This window comes from Aspergillus stella-maris (genome assembly GCF_047715825.1).
Source record: "Aspergillus stella-maris strain CBS 113639 unplaced genomic scaffold BDV14scaffold_2, whole genome shotgun sequence".
NCBI classification, from domain to species: Eukaryota; Fungi; Ascomycota; class Eurotiomycetes; order Eurotiales; family Aspergillaceae; genus Aspergillus; species Aspergillus stella-maris.
The window spans coordinates 334,948-353,588 of NW_027396796.1; the positions used below are offsets into that span (position 1 = coordinate 334,948).

Genomic DNA, 18,641 nt, shown 5'->3' on the forward strand with positions numbered 1-18,641 from the left:
GGATTCTCGATGCCTACGCAAGCTAGTCCAGGCCCAGATTTCAACGTCGACCGAAATAGAATGGCCTACATGATAATGAAGTTTGCTCCACGATAATCTCAGCTCCCTCCTACCACTTCTGTCTCCTCGACCTTATAAGTCACAACCTGCTCCTAGCTATATGTGTCCTGTTTCCACCTTCTGAAGAACTGCAGCAAGCAGAATCCCATTCCAATTGTCTCAGCAATGTTTGAGTCCTGCCAGCCCCTTCGGAGGGCCAAGGTGAACGATCGGCGTTTCAACCGCAAACCACGAATGGCATGGGAGCTGCAGGTCCCGGCGAGGCTGAGCAGCGCCCCCAGTTTATGCCCGTCGTCCGATGCATATCTCGACCGGATGCTCACTTGCTCAAACCTCATTATCAAAGAGTTTCTGACTCGGTGGGTTTTTAATCAATTGGCAGGATGATTGAAGTTCAACCCACGCTGTTAGGTCGTTTCAGATCTAGATACCCCAGGCTCTCTTTCTTCCCTTCGAAATGACGTTGTCCATCATCTCCTTTTGAGGTTAGAATACCCTTGTCGGTTCATCGCGACAAGTGGCCTAACTTTGCGGGAACTGAGCTTCAAAAACTACTCTGCCGGAGATGGTAGGTCGACTACCACTACTGACTACATGGCTCCTGAGATCCAGGCGCAACACTGGTGTCATTCGTAGTATCCTATCAATCGCCGTATGATACATCAACAACTCCTCCGCTCCATTCTTGAATGTCCATGACATCCATTTTCAATTCAAAAATATGTTACAACGGCATAGATATCTGTTCTTCTTTTGCGCGAAGCAAATGCAGAGACATCTATAAAGTATCGAGTGCTCCATATACACCACCACAACGCCGAAGGGATTCCCGAGGTATCGCTAACACTAAAGTTGCAGAAGAGAAACTGACGGAAGGGGGGGAATAATAGAAAAGACGACCGTAGAAAATGCAGAAGAAAGGGCGAAATTGCATCGGTTTGGGGTATAAAGGGTACAAACCTGAAGTTGCTGACCATGGCCGATATGCATTTGACGTAGAGATATCCGAGAGCACCTAATAAATACACCCTCTGGCGACAAGAGGAGAGTTAGTTCATAGAACATACCTAATTGACCAGGGTCATCAAGATGATTGTCGCATAGTTGTCGTTTGTAAAGGTGCGAGAAGTCCAAGAAACCGTCACTCAAACCGAGGCTCGAGCCTCAAAGCCAGCATGAATAAATATGCTGGAGTCGTTAGATACCGGAGTCCTGAATCCGGAGGATCCGAGAATGCATGCAAGAAAGGGGGATAGGTGGTTTAGGATGATCGAGATCGTTTGACTTCAGGGGTGGTGCTTTCAGGGAAGTCCTCTCCATCCTCAGGCTCACGCAAACGCTTGCCAGGAACGTGACTAGGTGGTGCGGCATCCGTGTCTTGATCAAACTCGCCGAGTTCTTCCTCATACCCCAGGTTTAAGTAATCCTCTTCGTCTTCAAAAGACAAATCCGCTTCATCCTCGCCCTCTGCAGGTAGCGAAATGACATCCTCTGTAGGTTTGACTTCACCGGATGTATCTTCCTTTGGGACGTCGGCCACGTGTTTCGGATCGCTGAAGCCTTCTGCCACATTAGGTGAGTCATGTACCACTTCCTGATATTGGTGGGACTGTTCGTCTATGGTTGGGTCCGGGACGGGTTCTTCTAGTTCCTGGAGATCATGGTCGTTGTCGACGACGCCGTCATCCTGCGCGGCTTCGGACTCATGTTCAAGATCTTGAGGGGTAACAGGCTTGTCCTCCGTTGACAAGGTTTGTTCGTGGGATTCCGCTTCCAGATTATGGTGCTCTTCCAAATGTTCCTCTGCTGAATTTTCGAATTTGTCCGCCTGTGGTGGGCCCAGGTCTTCATTGGATCCAGTAGCACGCACAAACGAGCCATCCTCAAGATGGGCTTCATCATCGGAGTGGTACTCCTCATGGTACTCTTCTTCATGTTCCTCGCCATCGAAGGCATGTTCAACAAATTCGCTAGACTCGGGCTGCTCCTCAGATGCCTCATCTAGAGGAAAAGGTTCGAGTGTGCCGGAGGATTCTGTCTTCTGCCCCTCTGAGTTATGAGACGCAGCATGCGGCGACCTAGCATCAACGGATGCATCGGCTTGACCTTCTGGGTTTGGAGCTTCAAGAGAATGCTCAACGGCATCGGCGTTCTCGGCATCTTGAGTTTCACGAAACTCCTGACCCTCTTGCTGGGGGTTAGATGAGGCCTGGTCATGAGAAACGGGTTCCGGCTCCAGGTGAGGTAGATCATCTGCAGAGCCATTATGATCGAGGGCATCCTCTTTCTCTTCTGAGTATGATTCCTGCGCGGCTTCTTCGTACTCTGCTGCGTCTTCTCCCTCGGGATAGACTTCCCAGGCTTGAATTTCAGACAGTCCCTTCCCCTCACTTGCAGCTAGCATAAGCTCCGAAAGCTCCTCGGCAGCGGCCCTCTTTGTGGTAAGTGTAAGATATAAAGCCTCAGGTTCTTCAATGCTGTCGTTGTGGCAAAGCTGTAGGTACACGTCTACGATTTGTTTCAAAGTAAAGTTGTACGTCTCACGTAAATCCTGTGATATCCGTTAGCAAATGTTACGTTGGAAAGGGCATTGGCTAACTCACCTCTGTTAGTTGGAAATTCAAAGTTTCAATATCCACAATGAGCACTTCGTTCTCCACAATGTGGCTTTGGAGGACCTCACGGCAAGCAACAAACAGGTCCCCAAAATGCTGATGAGCAAGGTTCTCATCTTCTAAAAAGAAAGTTTCTGAAGAGTCACCTTCCTTTGGAGGGAAAAGTGAGATTTCTGTCTGTTGATAGTACACTTTCACTGGATGAAGTGGGGGGTTGTTGGTCGAATCGGACTCTTGCTCAATCTCCCGGCCAATCGACTTAGGAACTTGTTGTCCTTCTTGATGAGGTTGGAGTTCCGTTTCCTCAGTGCCATCATTCGATGGTTGAGGTTTATTTGAGTCGTCAACCTCGGGGTCTTCGGGCTTCTGTGCAGCCTCTGGTATTTCTTGATGATCTTGAAAAGTCGCATGCGGCTCCGATTGCAGGATCTGCTCGTCTGCTTGATTAATATCCTTGGCGGTTTCCTCTACAGCCGGAGGTTCCACGTGTGCTGTTTCCACCTCATCAATCGGCTTTTCACTATCCACACGGCCCTCGGTCTGCTCGGAAGCCAGTTTTAATTCGGCAAGGTCCTCGTCCTGGGGTTCAATTTCGGCTTCAGGCTGAGTTTCAACTAAGACATTGTTGTTACCAAGCGGTATTTCCTTTTCCACAGGACTAACTCTTGAATCGTCCTGATTATCCGCATGTTCGACATTTGAGGGCGCCTCGCGTTCATGATCCGGGACGGGAGCATCGATATCCTCATAGTAGTCGTCTTCTAACATTTCCGTCTCGTAGAGCTTCGCTTCTACGTTATTCTGCTCTATCTCGTACTGGGTGTCGACATTTGGGTTTGTTTCGGTGTATTCGTCGGCGTCTACCATGGATGGCTCGGCTTCGTCGTCGACCATGTCCTCGTCTGGAGATCCATCATGTTGGTGGTTTACATCATGAGAGTTGCCCATGTATTCATCCGCGGCGGTCATGTCTCTGTCCGGGTTTGAGGCTTGGTCCTCCATAACATCGATATCGATATCGAAATCATCGGCGTGGCCCTGGTAAGGGGACGCCATCTCCATCGTGTCATCCATAGTAGGAACCTCCATGTTTGAGGATGGGAAGGACGATGTGGTTGTCATGGCCCGAAAGAAACGTCAAGAGCGCGTCGAAACTTTCTCGAGTGGCGTTCAGCCCAACATAAGTCTTTTTCCCAATGGATTCAGTCGCCCAACGCGAAACAAAAATATGAACTGGAAAGTGAACCGTGAATAGAGGAGTGAGGATGCCGTATCCTGCTTCGTGAGAAGGTGAATGATGACTTTGTTGGACAGGAGTCAGGCTGGAAACGGAGGTTGTGTTTCGGGCAAGTGGTAGTAAGCGAGGGGATAGCGCTGTGCACGGGCCAACGGGGGCCGAAGAGAACAGCAAGACTCCAGCTCTCCTCCGCCGCCGGTGGAATACCTACGTATCTGGCTTTCCCGGCAGAAGACGTCGCAGCTCCTTCAACTCACACGATTGCCGGTCTTATCTGAGCTTCCATTCTTTCGCTAGACTTTTCCTGTGGCTCGTACTGATCATGGTATGCAAACCCGGCCCCTAATGCTTGTCCGCCCCTGTTTACAAGTCCGCACAATCTAGGTCGTCCTCGCAGCGTCGATATGCACCCGCGGGGGTAAAGCAGTGCTTTCGCGTCAATTCCGAGAAATCGCCCGCTCAAGAATCGAAGCCTTGCTCGCATCGTTTCCCAAACTCGCAGACTCCGGTACCCAGCACACGACCGTTGAGCAAGACAATGTCCGCTTCGTTTACCAACCCCTCGACGAGCTATACATCGTCCTTATCACAAACCGTCAATCGAACATCCTACAGGACATCGACAGCTTACATCTCTTTGCACAAGTGACTACCAGTATTTGCAAGAGTCTAGACGAGCGGGAAATTCTGCGCAATGCCTTCGAACTGCTCAGCGCATATGACGAGCTGGTGACGCTCGGGTACAGAGAGAACCTGTCGCTCTCTCAGATCAAGACCTTCCTGGAGATGGAGAGTCACGAGGAGAGAATCCAGGAGATTATTGAAAGAGTATGTCGTATCACAGCTTCTGTACTTGTCGGGTTGCTGATGGCTTGCAGAACAAAGAGCTCGAGGCCAGTGAGGAACGCAAGAGGAAGGCCAAGCAGCTGGAGATGCAACGAAAAGAGGCCGCTCGCAACTCTCGTAGTATGGCCCCTCGAACCCCGTCCTACCCTGTCTACACCCCGCCTTCTCGTCCTGCTGTGCCCGATACATACGACAGCTATGAGGCAGAGAAGAAGAAGACGTTCGCCAAGTAAGCCCTGACCTCCTTCCCCGGATTGCCATTGCAGTCACTAACGGCTACGTTTTTATTAGGCCATTGCCCGTCCGCGGAAAAGGAATGCAACTCGGTAAGAAGTCGAAGACTACGGATATCTATGAGAAAGTTCGCGGCGATTTGGGTCCGGAGGCGGAAGAGTCGAGCCCCCTGGTAACGCCGCAGGCCTCGACCCCTGTCGCTGAACGGGTCTCTTCCGCTCGTCCTTCCCTCTCTGCAGACCGAGAGCCCATTCACATCACCATTGCCGAGACAATCTCCGCTGCGCTCACTCGCGAGGGTGCTCTGAAGTCCTTCGAAGTAAAGGGTGACCTTCAGCTTCGTATCAGCGACCCGGCCTTCACCAAGTTGAAACTCGACCTTCTTGCCAATCCCACCCACGGCGCCCAATTCCGAACTCACCCTAACGTCGACAAAGCTGTGTTCAGCAACTCCTCCACTATCCAGCTGAAGGACACTTCGAAGAGGTTCCCAGCTAACAACTCGATCGGTGTTCTCCGCTGGCGCGTTGCGGGCGCCGGCTCTGACAACGCCGATGTTCTTCCCATCACATTCACGGTGTGGGTTAACAAGGGTTCCGACTCAACAACAGTCACCGTCGAGTACGAGCTCACAGGCTCCGACAGCCTCAGAGACGTCGTCGTGACCATCCCCTATGGCACATCAGAGCCAGCCGTCTCCAGCTTCGACGCCGTCTACGAGGTCTCGGGCGACAGCATCGACTGGAACATTGGCAACGTGGACGAGGAGAACGCTTCAGGAAGCTTCGAGTTTGAGTCTACAGGCGACGACGAGAACGAGTTCTTCCCCATGTCGGTGCGGTTCGCGAAGACCAGTCCGTTCGTCGAGGTCGACGTCACAGACATTTCCCTCGTGGACGAGGGTGAAAGCACGGGGTACTCCAAGGATATCAAGAGCGTCGCGGAAGGCTATACCATTGAATAATTTCTCTGCCGGAGTTACAACTTACTAATGACGTTCTGCCCTTTGTTTTCTTTTTTTTCTGTGTACGAGACTACTTCGGATTTGCGTTTAGATGCTGCCAAAACACTTTGTTCAATATCATATCATTTCATCCACGTACTTGCTTTAAATGATGGCACCGAGGGGTTCTAAGAGCTCATGGTCGCGCCTTTTGTGCCGCAGTGGTGGTTGTCTGATGGTACCCGAATGTATACAGAGTACAGTGTATATATTTCAGAATAGCCAGGTCAACAAGCCGCACCGCCATCGCTACAAGTCGCGAAAGGCGAAAAACGCCAGCCCGGTCAACTGTGCTATAGTACCAAGACACCGGTCGAACCCTAGCTATGAAATGAACCAATCTCCCTAAGATACAACCCCACAAAAGGCAAGACTGATCGATGCCTCCCGGTTCCCGTTTACAGAAGGAGCAATCAACCCCGCCGTCGCACCTTTCCCCATGAACGCGAATCTCTACCCAAATGTTGAAGTTGAGAAGGAGCGATCGAGTCCCTGTGCCACTACCGTATATGGAAGGAGCGACCCACCCATACCAAACACCATCGTGCCTTCCCTCGTAAAGTTATGAGTAAGAAACGCCTATACAACTACTTTACGGTGCTGTAAATTTTTGTTTGGATTGTGAGAGCATAATATTACTCGACTTTCATCCAATGGGGCTGTGGTTTAGTGGTATAATGTTCCCTTAGCATGGGAGAGGTCCTGGGTTCGATTCCCAGCTGCTCCATTCTTTTTGCTTTCTGGTAATTTTTTTTTGCCATTTCACTGTTGAAAACGGTATACGTCGCTATAGGAAGAGAAGAGAGAAGTAGAGCTGGGCTCCATAGTCATCTGTTGTGGCATTCAGCGCATTGGACGACGTTTATTTTCTAGCCAGTATCGGTTAATGCAATATGTTTACGAACTTTTGGTCATTTCGAAGGGTATCTATCTTCTATCTATGATTCCTGGTAAACAGCTGGCCAGCCGGCCTAGAGCCTTGTTCTACAGGTATATGTACATGAAACAATCGCCTTTGTATATAAGCGGAATTCCAATGTCAAGCCTCCCAGTTCCTCCTTTTGGCCGTGAAGAGTAACCGCGCGTCTTCCTCACGGAACTCCCCTGCAGGACCCCCAGGTGACATCGATGGTATACCACTGATTCTCGACAGGCGAAGATCCATTACAAGGGCCCTCCGATGAGAGCGGTTCGCCCATGACCCCTGAATATGCGGCCACGCGGAGCCTACTCCACCACTTATTTCGTCTCCATGCCAGCGACTCAAATTCACGCCTAGGAGGCCTCGCTCGTCCCCGACGAAGCCCTCGATGCAGTCCATAGATGGGAGAAAACGGCGTCGGATACCGCAAGCGGTGTGGTTGGAGTCGATCTGGTAGTCTGGGCATTGTTTAAGGAGAGATATGGTGGATGTAATGTCGACAGGACGCTCGACTGGAGTTTCGGCTCCGGCTTCTGTGTCTTCGATTTCTGGGTCGAAATCTGGGTCTATGAGTGTTGAGCCAATGAATATGGTCTTTGTGCGGAGGGAAAAGAAGCGCGTCATTTGGCCGAGATGGAAGGTATCGCAGGCGCTGGAGTTGCCTAGGGCGCAGCGGCATTGGAATTGTCTAGTCGCTGTTGATGTTGAACCGACAAAGGAGCTTGGTTTCGAGGGAGTCGGTTCCTCGAGCGCGCCGTAAATACGGAGGAAGTGTGCTTGAAGGTCAGTGATGGTGTTCAGGACACATTGGCGGCGGTTGTAGAGTTCCTCTGAAATGAAGTTAGCGGATTGATGGCGACAAAAGGGCAGCCGGTAAGGTTGGTTTCAGAGATCACATACCTTCTAGGCCACCGGGAAAGTAATGCCAGGGAAGGGAGCCGGGCTCCGGGCTCTCGATGCCATTGGCCCAGAATCTTGAGCCCGCGACAATAAGGGCATGGGTGAGCATCTGGAATGCAGTCCGATCACCCATGAGCTTTGCTATAAAGATAGATTGTCGCATACGTTCCTCATTCAGTTTGAGCATTGAGGAGGTAAACTTAGACACTGGAAGCTTTGGTTTTCCCAAGGTGTAATGAGACCGTTTCAGTGTACCCCGAACAACCTGGGGAGAGTTGAAGGCGTCGGCTAGCTCGATTAATCCAGCAATAAAAGATGGCCGTTGATTTTTGACTTCTACATCAAAACTTTCTTTCTCCTCTTCGCTGAACGAGTCAAAAGACAATATTCTCAGAAAGAACCCGACAATTTCTGGCCCAAGACGTTGTGACACATTGTTTTCTGGCAATCGCAGCGTTGGAAAGCTTTGCGGCACTGGTATATCATCTGAAGGCCCAGTAGCCTCTCCATTTGTCGCAAGGATTGTACCAGTGCTGCTGGTATGCAGTTGTCTTTGCCTCATGAATTCCCTCCCCTCGGAGAACTTAGCAGGATCTAGAAGGGCCCGAAAGTAGGGACTGCTCTCCCTCAAAGCGCCACTTGAGACTCTCCAACGGTGGGCAGCCGCGGTAGTTGGGTCAATGGAAGTATGTTTTGACGAAACATACTCCAGGACAAGATCGCCACTTTCGACGATAACTTGGCTCGGGATCTTAGGCAAATCCTGGGAGTGCCCGTTTGTCATACGTGTTGGTGTCCCTGACCCAGAGGAAGCTTGAGTTGCGGTTTCACCATCAGACAAAGACAAATTCAGTGGCAGGGGATCAGTCGCTCTGGACGAGGGCAAAGGCGGATATTCGGAGTCCATGGCCGACTTTCCGCTCCCTCAGCCTCCTGTCGGCTCGTCAACTGGGCTGAAGTACACTGTGCTTCTCGGATCGAGATGAATTTCGGCGTTGCAGAACATTTATGTATAGTTGGAGGGTCATGGAATCTCGGCTCTATCGTTATGGTCACGCCTCGAACACGTAACTTGACGATTTGAGGCAGGCATTCAGCTTAATTATTCACAAGCTCTCTGTATCGGCATAAGGCGCACCGGCATGCCAGCACAGTTTATGTATGGACAAACATCTTCGAAGTCAGATGGAGCTTGGTCGAAGAGTTGGCGGCGGGGTGGATCGACACGCAAAAGTCGCCTCAACGTCATGTGACTCTCGCTCCACCATATAGATCGGTTGATAGTCGCAGTCGAGATCGCGATTGTCATGGTTTCAGAGGCTTTAATTGTATAGAAACTGAGGCTTTTCATGACGGGGGACTGCTTTGTGGTGCTGGATAGCTTCAGCTAGAGCTCTAGACGGTCATGTGCTACCTACTGAAGAAGGCAGCATTGTGGTACTCAATGAACTTAATGATATAATCACTGATTTTAGATGGTCCAGGTCTCGGAATAGGCTTCCATAGGCAGACAGCCAAGTGTAGGCTGCCTGCCCTGCCGGGAAAAGTGGCATAGGTACCTACTTGTTGCTCGTGCAGATACTTGAGAACAATTTCCTACAGCACTCCCACTCCTTCCGCAATAACATCTTCCAACTTCCTTTCTCCTTACAACAACATCCCTTCAGAGGTTGGATTGCCCTTTCTTCTTGAAAACTGTTCATACTTTTGAGATAAGCAAGCTATGCCGAAACGTGGGGCCAGAATGTCGGATTCTTTCGACAAAGCTCTAACGAGCGCCCTAGGTAAGTTGGATGAGGAGAAGAGTAAGGACGAAAAGAAATAATCTGCCTCGTCTCCTAACAAAACCTCCCTATCCGAGAAATAATGTCAACTGGAGGAGCACATCAAGCGCCCGTTTGTATGCAGAGGGACCATTGACATTACGCCTGGCGAAGAATCCAACAAGTCCGAGAAATAGAACTCCCCTCCTGTCAATGTCTTCTGGGTTACAGAGTCCGGATCAACCACAACAAAACTAGTTCTACCATCTGAGGATACTGCGGCACTCAAGCAGCTTTTGAAAGATTGCGAGCCGGCAACGTTCGGAAAAGGACAGGAAGACGTTCATGACCCCGAGTACAGAAATACAGGCAAGATGGACCCTAACAAATTTGCAACTACCTTTCATCCTGCGGACTTCGGTATAATCGAGAACATGAATAAGATCCTATTTCCAAGTGTGAGCACCGAGATGGAGAATAGCCTGGGCTTTCGGAAGCTTCGCGTTGGGCTATACAAACTGAATGTAAGGTCTGAAGGCGTAGTCTGAAGACGAAGTTACTGACTCGTACTTTGAACAGGTGTACTCTGGTCCATCTGATCTATTCCGCAAACATGTCGATACTCCACGATCCGAGAATCAGATTGGCTCCCTGGTTGTATGTCTTCCTTCGAAGTTCAAAGGTGGAAAATTCAAAGTTCAACATGCCGGACAGCACTCATTTGACTGGAGTTCCAAGAGCGATTCTACAATCCAGTGGGCGGCCTTCTACAGCGACTGCGAGCACGAAATCGAAACCTTCAATGAGGGTGAACGGATCACCTTGACGTACAATATCTACGTAACAGAACCAGTGAGGGTCCTTTCCCCGTCTGACAATGCCATTCAATTAAAGTCGCTGCCCTTATACGGTTATATGAGGAACCTTATCTCGGAGCCAGAGTTTCTGAAGCAAGATAGGGCCAACAATATCTCCCGACTGCTAGCTCCTTCTAACTTCTGGACCGAATTGCAGGCGGCGTTTTAGGATCCTACTGCACTCACGCCTACCCCCACAACACGAAGCTAGCCAAAGCCCTGCCTCCGCGCGGTCTGAAGGACGGCGACCTGATGATGTACGCGGTCCTTCAATGTCTAGGCGTCAAAGTCAAAGTCCTCCCCGTGCTAGGAAAAGGTCGAGAAGAGGAATATCAGGAGGAGGACGAGGAGGACGAGGACGAGGATGAGCATGAGTTGAGAGAAGGCAAGATTGTACCAACATGACCGCAAATGATTGGAAAGGAGCTCCACGACCATGAAATGGAGGACTGGCAAGTCGAACTGTACGATGAACATGTCGAAGTGAGTTTTAGACAATATTTCGTGGCTTCTAGAAGAGCATGAAATACCCTTGCTCATACATTCCAACCGGTTATAGGTCCTCGATAGGGTTTGGAAAAGCTATCGCGCAAAACACATCACCTGGATCTCTGACCCCAAGCATGCGAAGCTGGCGCTGACTTACATCACCTATGGCAATGAGGCGTCCATTGGCACGGTTTATTCGCACGCTGCCATTCTCGCCGTGATCCCACCATTTGATGAGCGGAAGAATCTTGGATGAGCTGTTGACTTTGTGAATTCATTGGGTCAGAATAATACTTTGGGCTATGGACGCTGGAGATTGGACTTTGAGTACCATTGATAGTCATCGAAATTGTTATCCACGAGATTTACTAAAATTCGTAAAATGAACATGATCATACTCGAGGAACAAGGGTGTAGAGATACGAAGGGTACTTAATGGTTGTAGTGGCCGGCCTAGTACAAATAAAGATGCAGCGAGTTAACGAACGGTATGAGTCAGTATGCTGGGGAATTTGATTGTAATATTATTCAATAATTTGTGAGTTCTATCAAATACTAACAATGCCAATAAGTGTTTGTGAGGCATAAAGTTAGACAATAAGAGAGTATATATTCCGAAGTTTCGTCTGCCGGTTCACACTATTGCACGAGCAGAGACAAAATTATAGTCTGAGTAGGTTGCCAAAATTATAAACAGATCAAGGCTATATATCGATCAGGGCAGGGCGATCAGGGGGATATGCAGAATCTCGGGGCCACGACGACTCGTCTTCGCTCCAAGTCTCGGTGTAGCATCCTTGGCGCCCGCAAAGGAATTACGGGCCTTGACGCCCTGGCGGACAATGGTGTATAGCCTGTGAGCAAGAGGGTTCAAGCCGTCTGGGATGTCTGCGGTGTCGTCGGGCTGTTGCTCAGTTGTGACACTAAGCTTATGAGGGATGACCGAGATCAGCGCCAGGGATTGCGGCGGTGTATCGTCGTTTGCATCAGCCAGTTGGGTTTGCTCGGTAGGGGTCAATGTGTTGAGCAGATCGTTAAAGTCGAGGACTTCTTCGGTACTCTGGGAGACGACGTGCCAGGGCTCGCCGCAGATGAAGCCCATGACGAAGTCTTGGTTGGCGTACGCGGCAGCCATGGAGCTCTTGCGGTATTCGGGGGTAAATGCGGAGTCTGCCATGGAGGGGATGCAGAGGAGGAGACCTCGGGCAAGGAGAGGGGGCGCAGGAAGTTCAGAGTCGATTGTGGGGGGCGGTGCCTCGCCAAAGTCCCAGACGTTCTCGGGCTCGTACGAGTCGAGCTCATTCAAGGCATCGTTCGAGTCCTCGGTATGTTGAGATATCGTTTGAGTGAGGGATATGGTGGAGGCCTTCCGAGGGGGAAGTGCCAGATTGCTGGCATCAGTCTCGTCCACCGCATAATGTGACGGTATACGTTGGTGAGTTGAATCGCCATTTGTTTCAGGTCTTGACGAGCTATTGGCGGTCAATCGACGATCTGAACTGCTGTCCGCGGTAATTTCAGTCCTAATGGTCTGGACAGCGTCTGCCACAGCTTCTCTTGCAGCAGCCTTCAATGCTGGAATCAGGATGTCCGCCGCTTGATTGTTGACCGGCACTCCTGATGCCCAAGTACTAGAAAGATTGGCCCAAGAGGCTGGTTTGACCACACCCCTGGTGTACTTCTTGCGAGTGAGGTCGATCAAGACATTCCTCACCTCCCTCGACTCGGCCCTCTGTTGGCCAACCACGCCAATAGTAGTGTTCAGAATTCGACCACCCTCCCAAATCAAAAACGCGTACTTTTTGGCGAGGGAAGTCAACTGGCGGATGGTCTCGTCGGACCAGTCGTCGATGATATCCGCCTGGACCTGGAGTATAGTGATATAGGGGCCGACGAGCGATGCTAGGCGGAGAAGAGCGTCGGTGCTGGTAACGGTGTGAGATGGAGCCACGCAAACGGGTAGTCCGTATGGCAATCCCTTTTTGGCTTTGGCCAAGGATCGGATATAGGCGATCAGGCGATTGCCTGGGAGAGCTGTTGTCCCTAACGTGGCGGAATCCATCTTAGCGGCGGTTTGGGGTTCGATGAAGGTGTCTTGTGGAAGCGTAGAGGGTAAAGGGCGGGGTCTGTAGCAGCCGGTTCCTTTTCTTTAGCTTGAATAAAGGTAGAGAGAAGAGCAGAGGGTTGAGAAGGGGGGGAAAAGACAGATGTGAATGAGGATCTGGAGGTGAGCTAGAGCAGGGCTAAGCTGGCTAACTGATCCTGCGGGCTCTCCAGCTGCGCGGCCAAGAAGAGGGATTGACAGCTTGTCAGAAGAAATCCCCACTCGGCGTTGGCCCGTTCAGGGTGTCGAGTCACTTCAGGCCAGCTTGGTGGATGAATGTGGTGATAAAGACGCAAAGTTGCATTCTTTGAGACCAGTCTTATCTTTCGCGCAAGATGATAGACAGCTAGCGAGCAATGCAGTCCTCGAAGATGAGACAAAGCCAAAGGTTGAAAGGAAGCAGGAGAGGACGAGGCCGAGGTGGATGACCCCTGGGGCTTATATAACTGGTCGGTCTCAACCGTCGTGATCATCCTGGATCTGGAGTCCGGATGTCAGGGTTTCTTGTGTCCAAAGTACGCATCTCTTGCTATCGTGCTGCACTCTGCATATTTTTGCGTATTGCTTTTTCTTTGCCTCGATAAAGGTTGCTCTCTGTGACCTGTCTGCTCTCACATCCCCTTCTGTTGACTCTTGCTGCCCCTCGCCCCGGCAATGCGGTACTTACGGGGAAGAACCAGGAATTGCCGTCTACCGGGACGATTCCGGACTAGGCTGCATAATGCTAATTAACCGGAGGGAGATCGCCCCAAAGGGCGTTCCAAGTTCCAGCTCTTGGGGAGGGCCCAGGGCGATGCAGTGGTAGCTAGCCTCACTTCGAGTGGCGCGCATAAACGCCTAAAAGGCGCCGCAAGAGCATAAAGCATTGATCTGATCCAGATCCAGATCACCAACGAATACTTTTGAGACGGGGAATCACGAATGGTTCGAAACGCATGAAGTAGCTGGCATTGCCTTCAGCTTTGCACAAGTTGACTCCGTAAAAGTCGTAATCAGAGTTAAGTTATGGCCCCATCGCCTTGTCCGAGCTCAGGGGCTCTTCAAAACGGGCTTAGCGCGCCAAGTCTCGGTCTCTGCACCTGATCCGCTCCCCAGACTCTCCGATGAACTTCAATCTTCGTTCTTGTTGGAATCGTTTGCGCGCCACTACGAGGTCTTGATACCCATTTGCGCTCCCAAGCATCTTATTGCTTGTGTATCTATTCTCTTCGTGTCTTTTTGCAAGGTTGTACAGTGTTCAACCGCTGGTGGCCGCTGCTGCTTCTGAACAAAATTCTTTCCCGGAGCCTGCGGAGCCCGTCCCTGAATATTATTTTTCGAGCTCACGCCACTCCCTATCATCCTATTTATTGCGCGCTCATCACCACACTGCCGGCTACGATCTTTTCTTCCTCCCCTTCCTCCTCGCGATTTCCAGTTTTCGTCTGCCAACAACTTTTTGATCTCCTCGTCGGTGTTCGGTAACTTTCTCCACGTCGATCATGCCTGGAAGGATTCTGCCCACCTTTACTCCAGCGGAGGTCGAGTCACACAACAGCGCCAAATCCTGCTATGTGACTCTAGGATCGAAGGTGTACGATATCACCTCCTTTGTTGATGATCATCCAGGTGGCGGGGATTTGGTCCTAGAGTATGCTGGAAAGGATGTGACCGAAATCTTGCGGGACACGGTATCCCATGAACACTCCGAGTCAGCGTACGAGATCCTAGAGGACAACTTAGTGGGATTCATTGGCACCGAGTCGAGCTCAAAATCAGCAAACGGGTCGTTGGCGAATGGCAACCAGGAATCACTGCCTGTTTACGCCAGCACTGGGATGAGTAATGAAGAAGATCTTTCCAAGGATACGGACTACACCCAAGACTATAAAAAGCACAAGTTTTTGGATCTGAACAAGCCCCTGCTTATGCAACTGTGGAATAGTGGCTTCAGCAAAGAGTTTTACCTTGATCAGATTCACCGTCCCCGTCACTACAAGGGTGGCGAGTCCGCTCCCCTCTTTGGCAACTTTCTTGAGCCTCTGAGCAAAACCGCCTGGTATGTTGTACCCATCGTGTGGGTGCCTCCTGTAATTTACGGGACATGCCTTGGTGTCTCTGGGCTGGGAAGTTCTTCGGCGGCCTCTGGATATTGGCTCTTTGGTTTCTTCTTATGGAGCTTGATCGAATATGTCATGCACCGGTTTTTGTTCCACATTGATAAGTAGGGTTGCCATCCTCTTTAACACCTGAATCCCTGCTAATCATCCCTAGGTTTCTTCCTGACAACCGCGTTGGAATAACCCTGCACTTCCTTCTTCATGGCATTCACCACTATCTGCCGATGGATAAGTACCGCCTCGTGATGCCTCCAAGTCTATTCATCATCCTGGCTATCCCGTTCTGGAAACTGGCGCACACAGTTTTCTACTACAACTGGTACGCTGCTGTGCTGGCGTACTGTGGCGGTGTTTTCGGGTACATCTGCTATGACTTAACTCATTATTTCCTTCACCACCGCAAGTGAGTCAACCATCCCTAAAATTGCTGCGGCCATGACTGTATGATACTAATGTCTGAACAGTCTTCCTTCTTACTACAAGCAGCTCAAGAAGTATCACCTTCAGCATCACTTTGCTGATTTCGACAACGGTTTTGGAGTGACCAGCCGTTTCTGGGACTGGGTTTTTGGGACTGAGATTGAGCTCCCTCCTCCCAAGGTCCTGAAGACTCAGTAGATAGGGATATATGATACCCCTCTACTAGCCTTCAAGCCGTCTCCGGGTTGGATCCTCTTCTTGAGACTTTTCCTGCTTACGAAATAATGCTGTGACTGGATGCATGGCTGTCATTATTACTTGCATTGAGTGGATTACCTCCACTCTTTCTTTATCATTCCCCTATATGTATATTTAATCTTCGCCTCTGTTGGAGAGCCTGCGTTCTTCTTCCGGGCATTCCTTGTTCTCAACTTCTATCACTACGACTGTACATGATTTGTTAATACATAATAATAGCACATCGGGCCATCAGCCTAACCTTATGAACATATTCTATGATGATCCCATCGCAGTCTTTCATGTAAGCATATATTTATGCAGACATCGAACACTTTAGGCCCGTGCCGGACCATGGTTCAGCCATCGTAAAAGGAAAAGTGCCGGAGGCAAATGCCAAGGCTCACGTGACTTGACTATACCGCACTTGTCGCTGGCCACTTCATTTCTCATTTCATCTTCATCCAACGCCAGAAATCCGACAGTTAATTGGTATTATCATTTCACATCTAGGAGGATCTACGGCAAAGTCTTCCGGCTTGGGAATCTACAAGATAGCAGCAACTAGGCCTGCAAGGATATCCGTCTGAAACAGAAGGGTTCGCTCAATACTCGCCTGATCCGCCTTCGCGCTCTAACGAAGCCAAAGTGATCCAATCCTTTCCACGCGATCTCTGTCTTTCCTCCCATCTCGTCAACGTTTTTGAAGGAGGATTCTCAGCATATAAAACAATATGTCAGGTCTCGACGTTGAAGCTCTCCTTGAGTCTACTGCCGCCTCCACAGCCCAGGAGCGCGACGACCGCTCCAAGACCGAAAACGGTGACCGACATGACGACCGCGATCGCTCGCGTGAGCGAGAACGCAGACGTCGTGACCGCAGCCGCGACAGACGCCGCTCGAAGGATGTCGACGGAGATGATGACATGAAAAGTCCGAGGAGCGAACACGGCAGTGCTAACGGAAGCCACAGAAGTAGGAAGAGGAGCAGGAGTCGCGACAGCGACCACCGTCGGGCTCGTCGCGACCGTCACGGCGACGACTACCGCTCATCGAATGGCGATTTCTACCGTGGCGGTGGTCGCGCTCGCACCCGATCTCGATCTCCCTACGATGACAGATATTACCGCCCATCAGGCCGCTCTCGCCGAGATGAGCGTGACGAGGAAAGACGCCCTCGCCGCGAGCGCGAAGCCCGTAAGCGCAGTGACTCGAGAGACCAAAGTCCGGAACTCAACGAAGACGAGCGCGATAGACGCACCATCTTCGTGCAGCAACTTGCCGCACGTCTGAGAACCAAAGAATTGATTGCTTTCTTCGAAAAGATTGGACCCGTCAAAGAAGCTCAGATCGTCAAGGATCGTGTTAGTGGAAGGTCTAAAGGGTAAGTCTTATTCCTCCTTTATCAAAATTTCAATATCTGAGACTAAACTCGATTCTAGTGTCGGCTATGTCGAATTCAAGGACGAAAGCTCTGTTGCGCCCGCTATCCAGCTTACAGGACAGAAACTTCTAGGGATTCCAATCATCGCCCAGTTGACTGAAGCTGAAAAGAACCGCCAGGCCCGCAGTACCGAGGCTAGCAGCGGCAATAAACACTCCGCGCCCTTTCACAGGCTATATGTGGGTAATATTCATTTCAGTATCGATGAGAATGATCTACAGAGCGTCTTTGAGCCATTTGGCGAACTCGAATTCGTTCAGCTCCAGAAGGACGAGACCGGAAGAAGTAGGGGCTATGGCTTTGTGCAGTAAGTTTTTCCTTCCTCGCTCAGGCTTAGTTCGTCGCTAACCACCGGTTTTCAGGTTCCGTGATCCCAACCAAGCTCGGGACGCGTTGGAGAAGATGAATGGCTATGATCTTGGTGGTCGTGCCATTCGCGTCGGCCTTGGTAACGATAAGTTCACCCCTGAGAACACACAACGTGTCCAGAGCCAAGGTGCAAACCAAAGTAACTTCCAGGGCTCTTCGTTCTCAGGCTCCGGTGGACGTGGTGTTCAAGCCGGAGGCACCAACAACTTTGACCGTGCAGGAGGTCGCGATAATGAGAAGGGAACCGGTGCCAGTGCCCTGGATGACACAGATGTCGGCGGTGTGAACTTCAACAACTTCAGTAGAGACGCATTGATGAGGAAGCTTGCAAGAACAGATGAACCTGCTGAGCCTTCTGCGGACGACAAGCAGCAGAAGATACTCCTGCCGAAAACCGAGCCAAAGCCCCTGCCCGTAAATGTCAACATGGCGAGCCGGTGTGTTATGCTTCGCAACATGTTTGACCCAGCTGAGTTAGTATACCCCATCCCTCTGTCTACTCAAGCAATCAAGGATCTCGCTAACCAAATTCACAGAGAGGAAGGTGAAGCCTGGATCAAAGAGTTGGAGGATGACGTCCGCGCTGAGTGCGAAGAAAAATATGGCCATGTTGTTCACATTGCACTAGATCCCAATTCCCAGGGCGACATCTACCTCAAGTTTGACCGCGTCACGGGCGGAGAGAACGCCATCAAAGGTCTCAACGGCCGATTTTTTGGTGGCAGGCAGATCACCGCGCAACCTGTCGTCGACGCTGTCTACAGCAGCCTGTTCTCTCGAACCAAGGCTATCTAAAACCCTCCCTATCTCAAGAAACACTCAACGTCACCAGTTCACTTTCACTCTACCATCAGGCTTCGGGCAATGGTAGGTATCCATCTAATTTCCGTCTACCAGATGCCACTTGTGTGATCGCAGGATCTATGGCCTTTGACTTTGGTCAGCCGTTCTCGCAGTTCCGGAACTGGATTCAGCACCGTGCCTGGTCTTGTATGACACTGCCCCTGGTAGGTGCTATTATTTCTCGACATCTCGCTTCTAC

The 18,641-nt window shown here is 50.6% G+C and overlaps 7 protein-coding genes and 1 non-coding gene across 8 annotated transcripts; 5 read left to right on the forward strand and 3 right to left on the reverse strand.

The window, feature by feature from the left end:
* Window positions 1-1,179: 1,179 nt before the first annotated feature.
* BDV14DRAFT_42089 (uncharacterized protein) lies at window positions 1,180-3,992 on the reverse strand. The gene is made up of 2 exons (XM_073776730.1): window positions 2,664-3,992; window positions 1,180-2,611 (listed from the first exon to the last, which is right to left on the reverse strand). Exons 1-2 carry the CDS (start codon window positions 3,795-3,797, stop codon window positions 1,322-1,324), a joined length of 2,424 nt encoding a protein of 807 aa, XP_073633297.1. The 5' UTR covers window positions 3,798-3,992; the 3' UTR covers window positions 1,180-1,321.
* Window positions 3,993-4,037: 45 nt separating this feature from the next.
* BDV14DRAFT_163039 (coatomer subunit delta) lies at window positions 4,038-6,434 on the forward strand. Its single transcript, XM_073766967.1, has 4 exons — window positions 4,038-4,237; window positions 4,297-4,740; window positions 4,791-4,987; window positions 5,050-6,434. Exons 1-4 carry the CDS (start codon window positions 4,235-4,237, stop codon window positions 5,954-5,956), a joined length of 1,551 nt encoding a protein of 516 aa, XP_073633298.1. The 5' UTR covers window positions 4,038-4,234; the 3' UTR covers window positions 5,957-6,434.
* Window positions 6,435-6,650: 216 nt separating this feature from the next.
* On the forward strand, window positions 6,651-6,722 carry BDV14DRAFT_t8. Its single transcript has one exon. It is a non-coding gene; the product is annotated as a tRNA-Ala (tRNA).
* A 154-nt stretch (window positions 6,723-6,876) lies between these two features.
* On the reverse strand, window positions 6,877-9,085 carry BDV14DRAFT_163041 (uncharacterized protein). Its single transcript, XM_073766968.1, has 2 exons — window positions 7,818-9,085; window positions 6,877-7,747 (listed from the first exon to the last, which is right to left on the reverse strand). The coding sequence occupies exons 1-2, from the start codon at window positions 8,722-8,724 to the stop codon at window positions 7,035-7,037; spliced, it is 1,620 nt and encodes a 539-aa protein (XP_073633299.1). The 5' UTR covers window positions 8,725-9,085; the 3' UTR covers window positions 6,877-7,034.
* Window positions 9,086-9,561: 476 nt separating this feature from the next.
* On the forward strand, window positions 9,562-11,182 carry BDV14DRAFT_195032 (uncharacterized protein; the record flags this gene model as incomplete). The annotated part of the gene is made up of 5 exons (XM_073772083.1): window positions 9,562-9,601; window positions 9,839-10,104; window positions 10,160-10,490; window positions 10,595-10,830; window positions 10,997-11,182. The coding sequence occupies 5 exons, from the start codon at window positions 9,562-9,564 to the stop codon at window positions 11,180-11,182; spliced, it is 1,059 nt and encodes a 352-aa protein (XP_073633300.1).
* A 246-nt stretch (window positions 11,183-11,428) lies between these two features.
* Window positions 11,429-13,073, reverse strand: BDV14DRAFT_42113 (uncharacterized protein). Its single transcript, XM_073776731.1, has one exon. The coding sequence runs from the start codon at window positions 12,986-12,988 to the stop codon at window positions 11,642-11,644; it is 1,347 nt and encodes a 448-aa protein (XP_073633301.1). The 5' UTR covers window positions 12,989-13,073; the 3' UTR covers window positions 11,429-11,641.
* Window positions 13,074-13,998: 925 nt separating this feature from the next.
* BDV14DRAFT_163043 (fatty acid alpha-hydroxylase) lies at window positions 13,999-16,059 on the forward strand. The gene is made up of 3 exons (XM_073766969.1): window positions 13,999-15,233; window positions 15,284-15,532; window positions 15,594-16,059. The coding sequence occupies exons 1-3, from the start codon at window positions 14,512-14,514 to the stop codon at window positions 15,745-15,747; spliced, it is 1,125 nt and encodes a 374-aa protein (XP_073633302.1). The 5' UTR covers window positions 13,999-14,511; the 3' UTR covers window positions 15,748-16,059.
* Window positions 16,060-16,520: 461 nt separating this feature from the next.
* On the forward strand, window positions 16,521-18,394 carry BDV14DRAFT_186733 (putative RNA splicing factor (Pad-1); the record flags this gene model as incomplete). The annotated part of the gene is made up of 4 exons (XM_073770858.1): window positions 16,521-17,170; window positions 17,229-17,537; window positions 17,593-18,072; window positions 18,136-18,394. 4 exons carry the CDS (start codon window positions 16,521-16,523, stop codon window positions 18,392-18,394), a joined length of 1,698 nt encoding a protein of 565 aa, XP_073633303.1.
* Window positions 18,395-18,641: the final 247 nt, after the last annotated feature.

What these genes read in the sequence shown, in the direction of transcription:
- BDV14DRAFT_42089 (XM_073776730.1), bottom strand. Translation starts at nt 3,797, where the DNA reads ATGACAACCACATCGTCCTTCCCATCCTCAAACATGGAGGTTCCTACT. An exon ending in TGAATTTCCAACTAACAGAG is followed by an intron (nt 2,612 to 2,663) that starts GTGAGTTAGCCA and finishes CGGATATCACAG; the next exon opens with GATTTACGTGAGACGTACAA.
- BDV14DRAFT_163039 (XM_073766967.1), top strand. An exon ending in TCCAGGAGATTATTGAAAGA is followed by an intron (nt 4,741 to 4,790) that starts GTATGTCGTATC and finishes GATGGCTTGCAG; the next exon opens with AACAAAGAGCTCGAGGCCAG. An exon ending in AAGAAGAAGACGTTCGCCAA is followed by an intron (nt 4,988 to 5,049) that starts GTAAGCCCTGAC and finishes CGTTTTTATTAG; the next exon opens with GCCATTGCCCGTCCGCGGAA.
- BDV14DRAFT_163041 (XM_073766968.1), bottom strand. Translation starts at nt 8,724, where the DNA reads ATGGACTCCGAATATCCGCCTTTGCCCTCGTCCAGAGCGACTGATCCC. An exon ending in CTTTCCCGGTGGCCTAGAAG is followed by an intron (nt 7,748 to 7,817) that starts GTATGTGATCTC and finishes ACTTCATTTCAG; the next exon opens with AGGAACTCTACAACCGCCGC.
- BDV14DRAFT_42113 (XM_073776731.1), bottom strand. Translation starts at nt 12,988, where the DNA reads ATGGATTCCGCCACGTTAGGGACAACAGCTCTCCCAGGCAATCGCCTG.
- BDV14DRAFT_163043 (XM_073766969.1), top strand. Translation starts at nt 14,512, where the DNA reads ATGCCTGGAAGGATTCTGCCCACCTTTACTCCAGCGGAGGTCGAGTCA. An exon ending in TTTTTGTTCCACATTGATAA is followed by an intron (nt 15,234 to 15,283) that starts GTAGGGTTGCCA and finishes AATCATCCCTAG; the next exon opens with GTTTCTTCCTGACAACCGCG. An exon ending in TATTTCCTTCACCACCGCAA is followed by an intron (nt 15,533 to 15,593) that starts GTGAGTCAACCA and finishes ATGTCTGAACAG; the next exon opens with TCTTCCTTCTTACTACAAGC.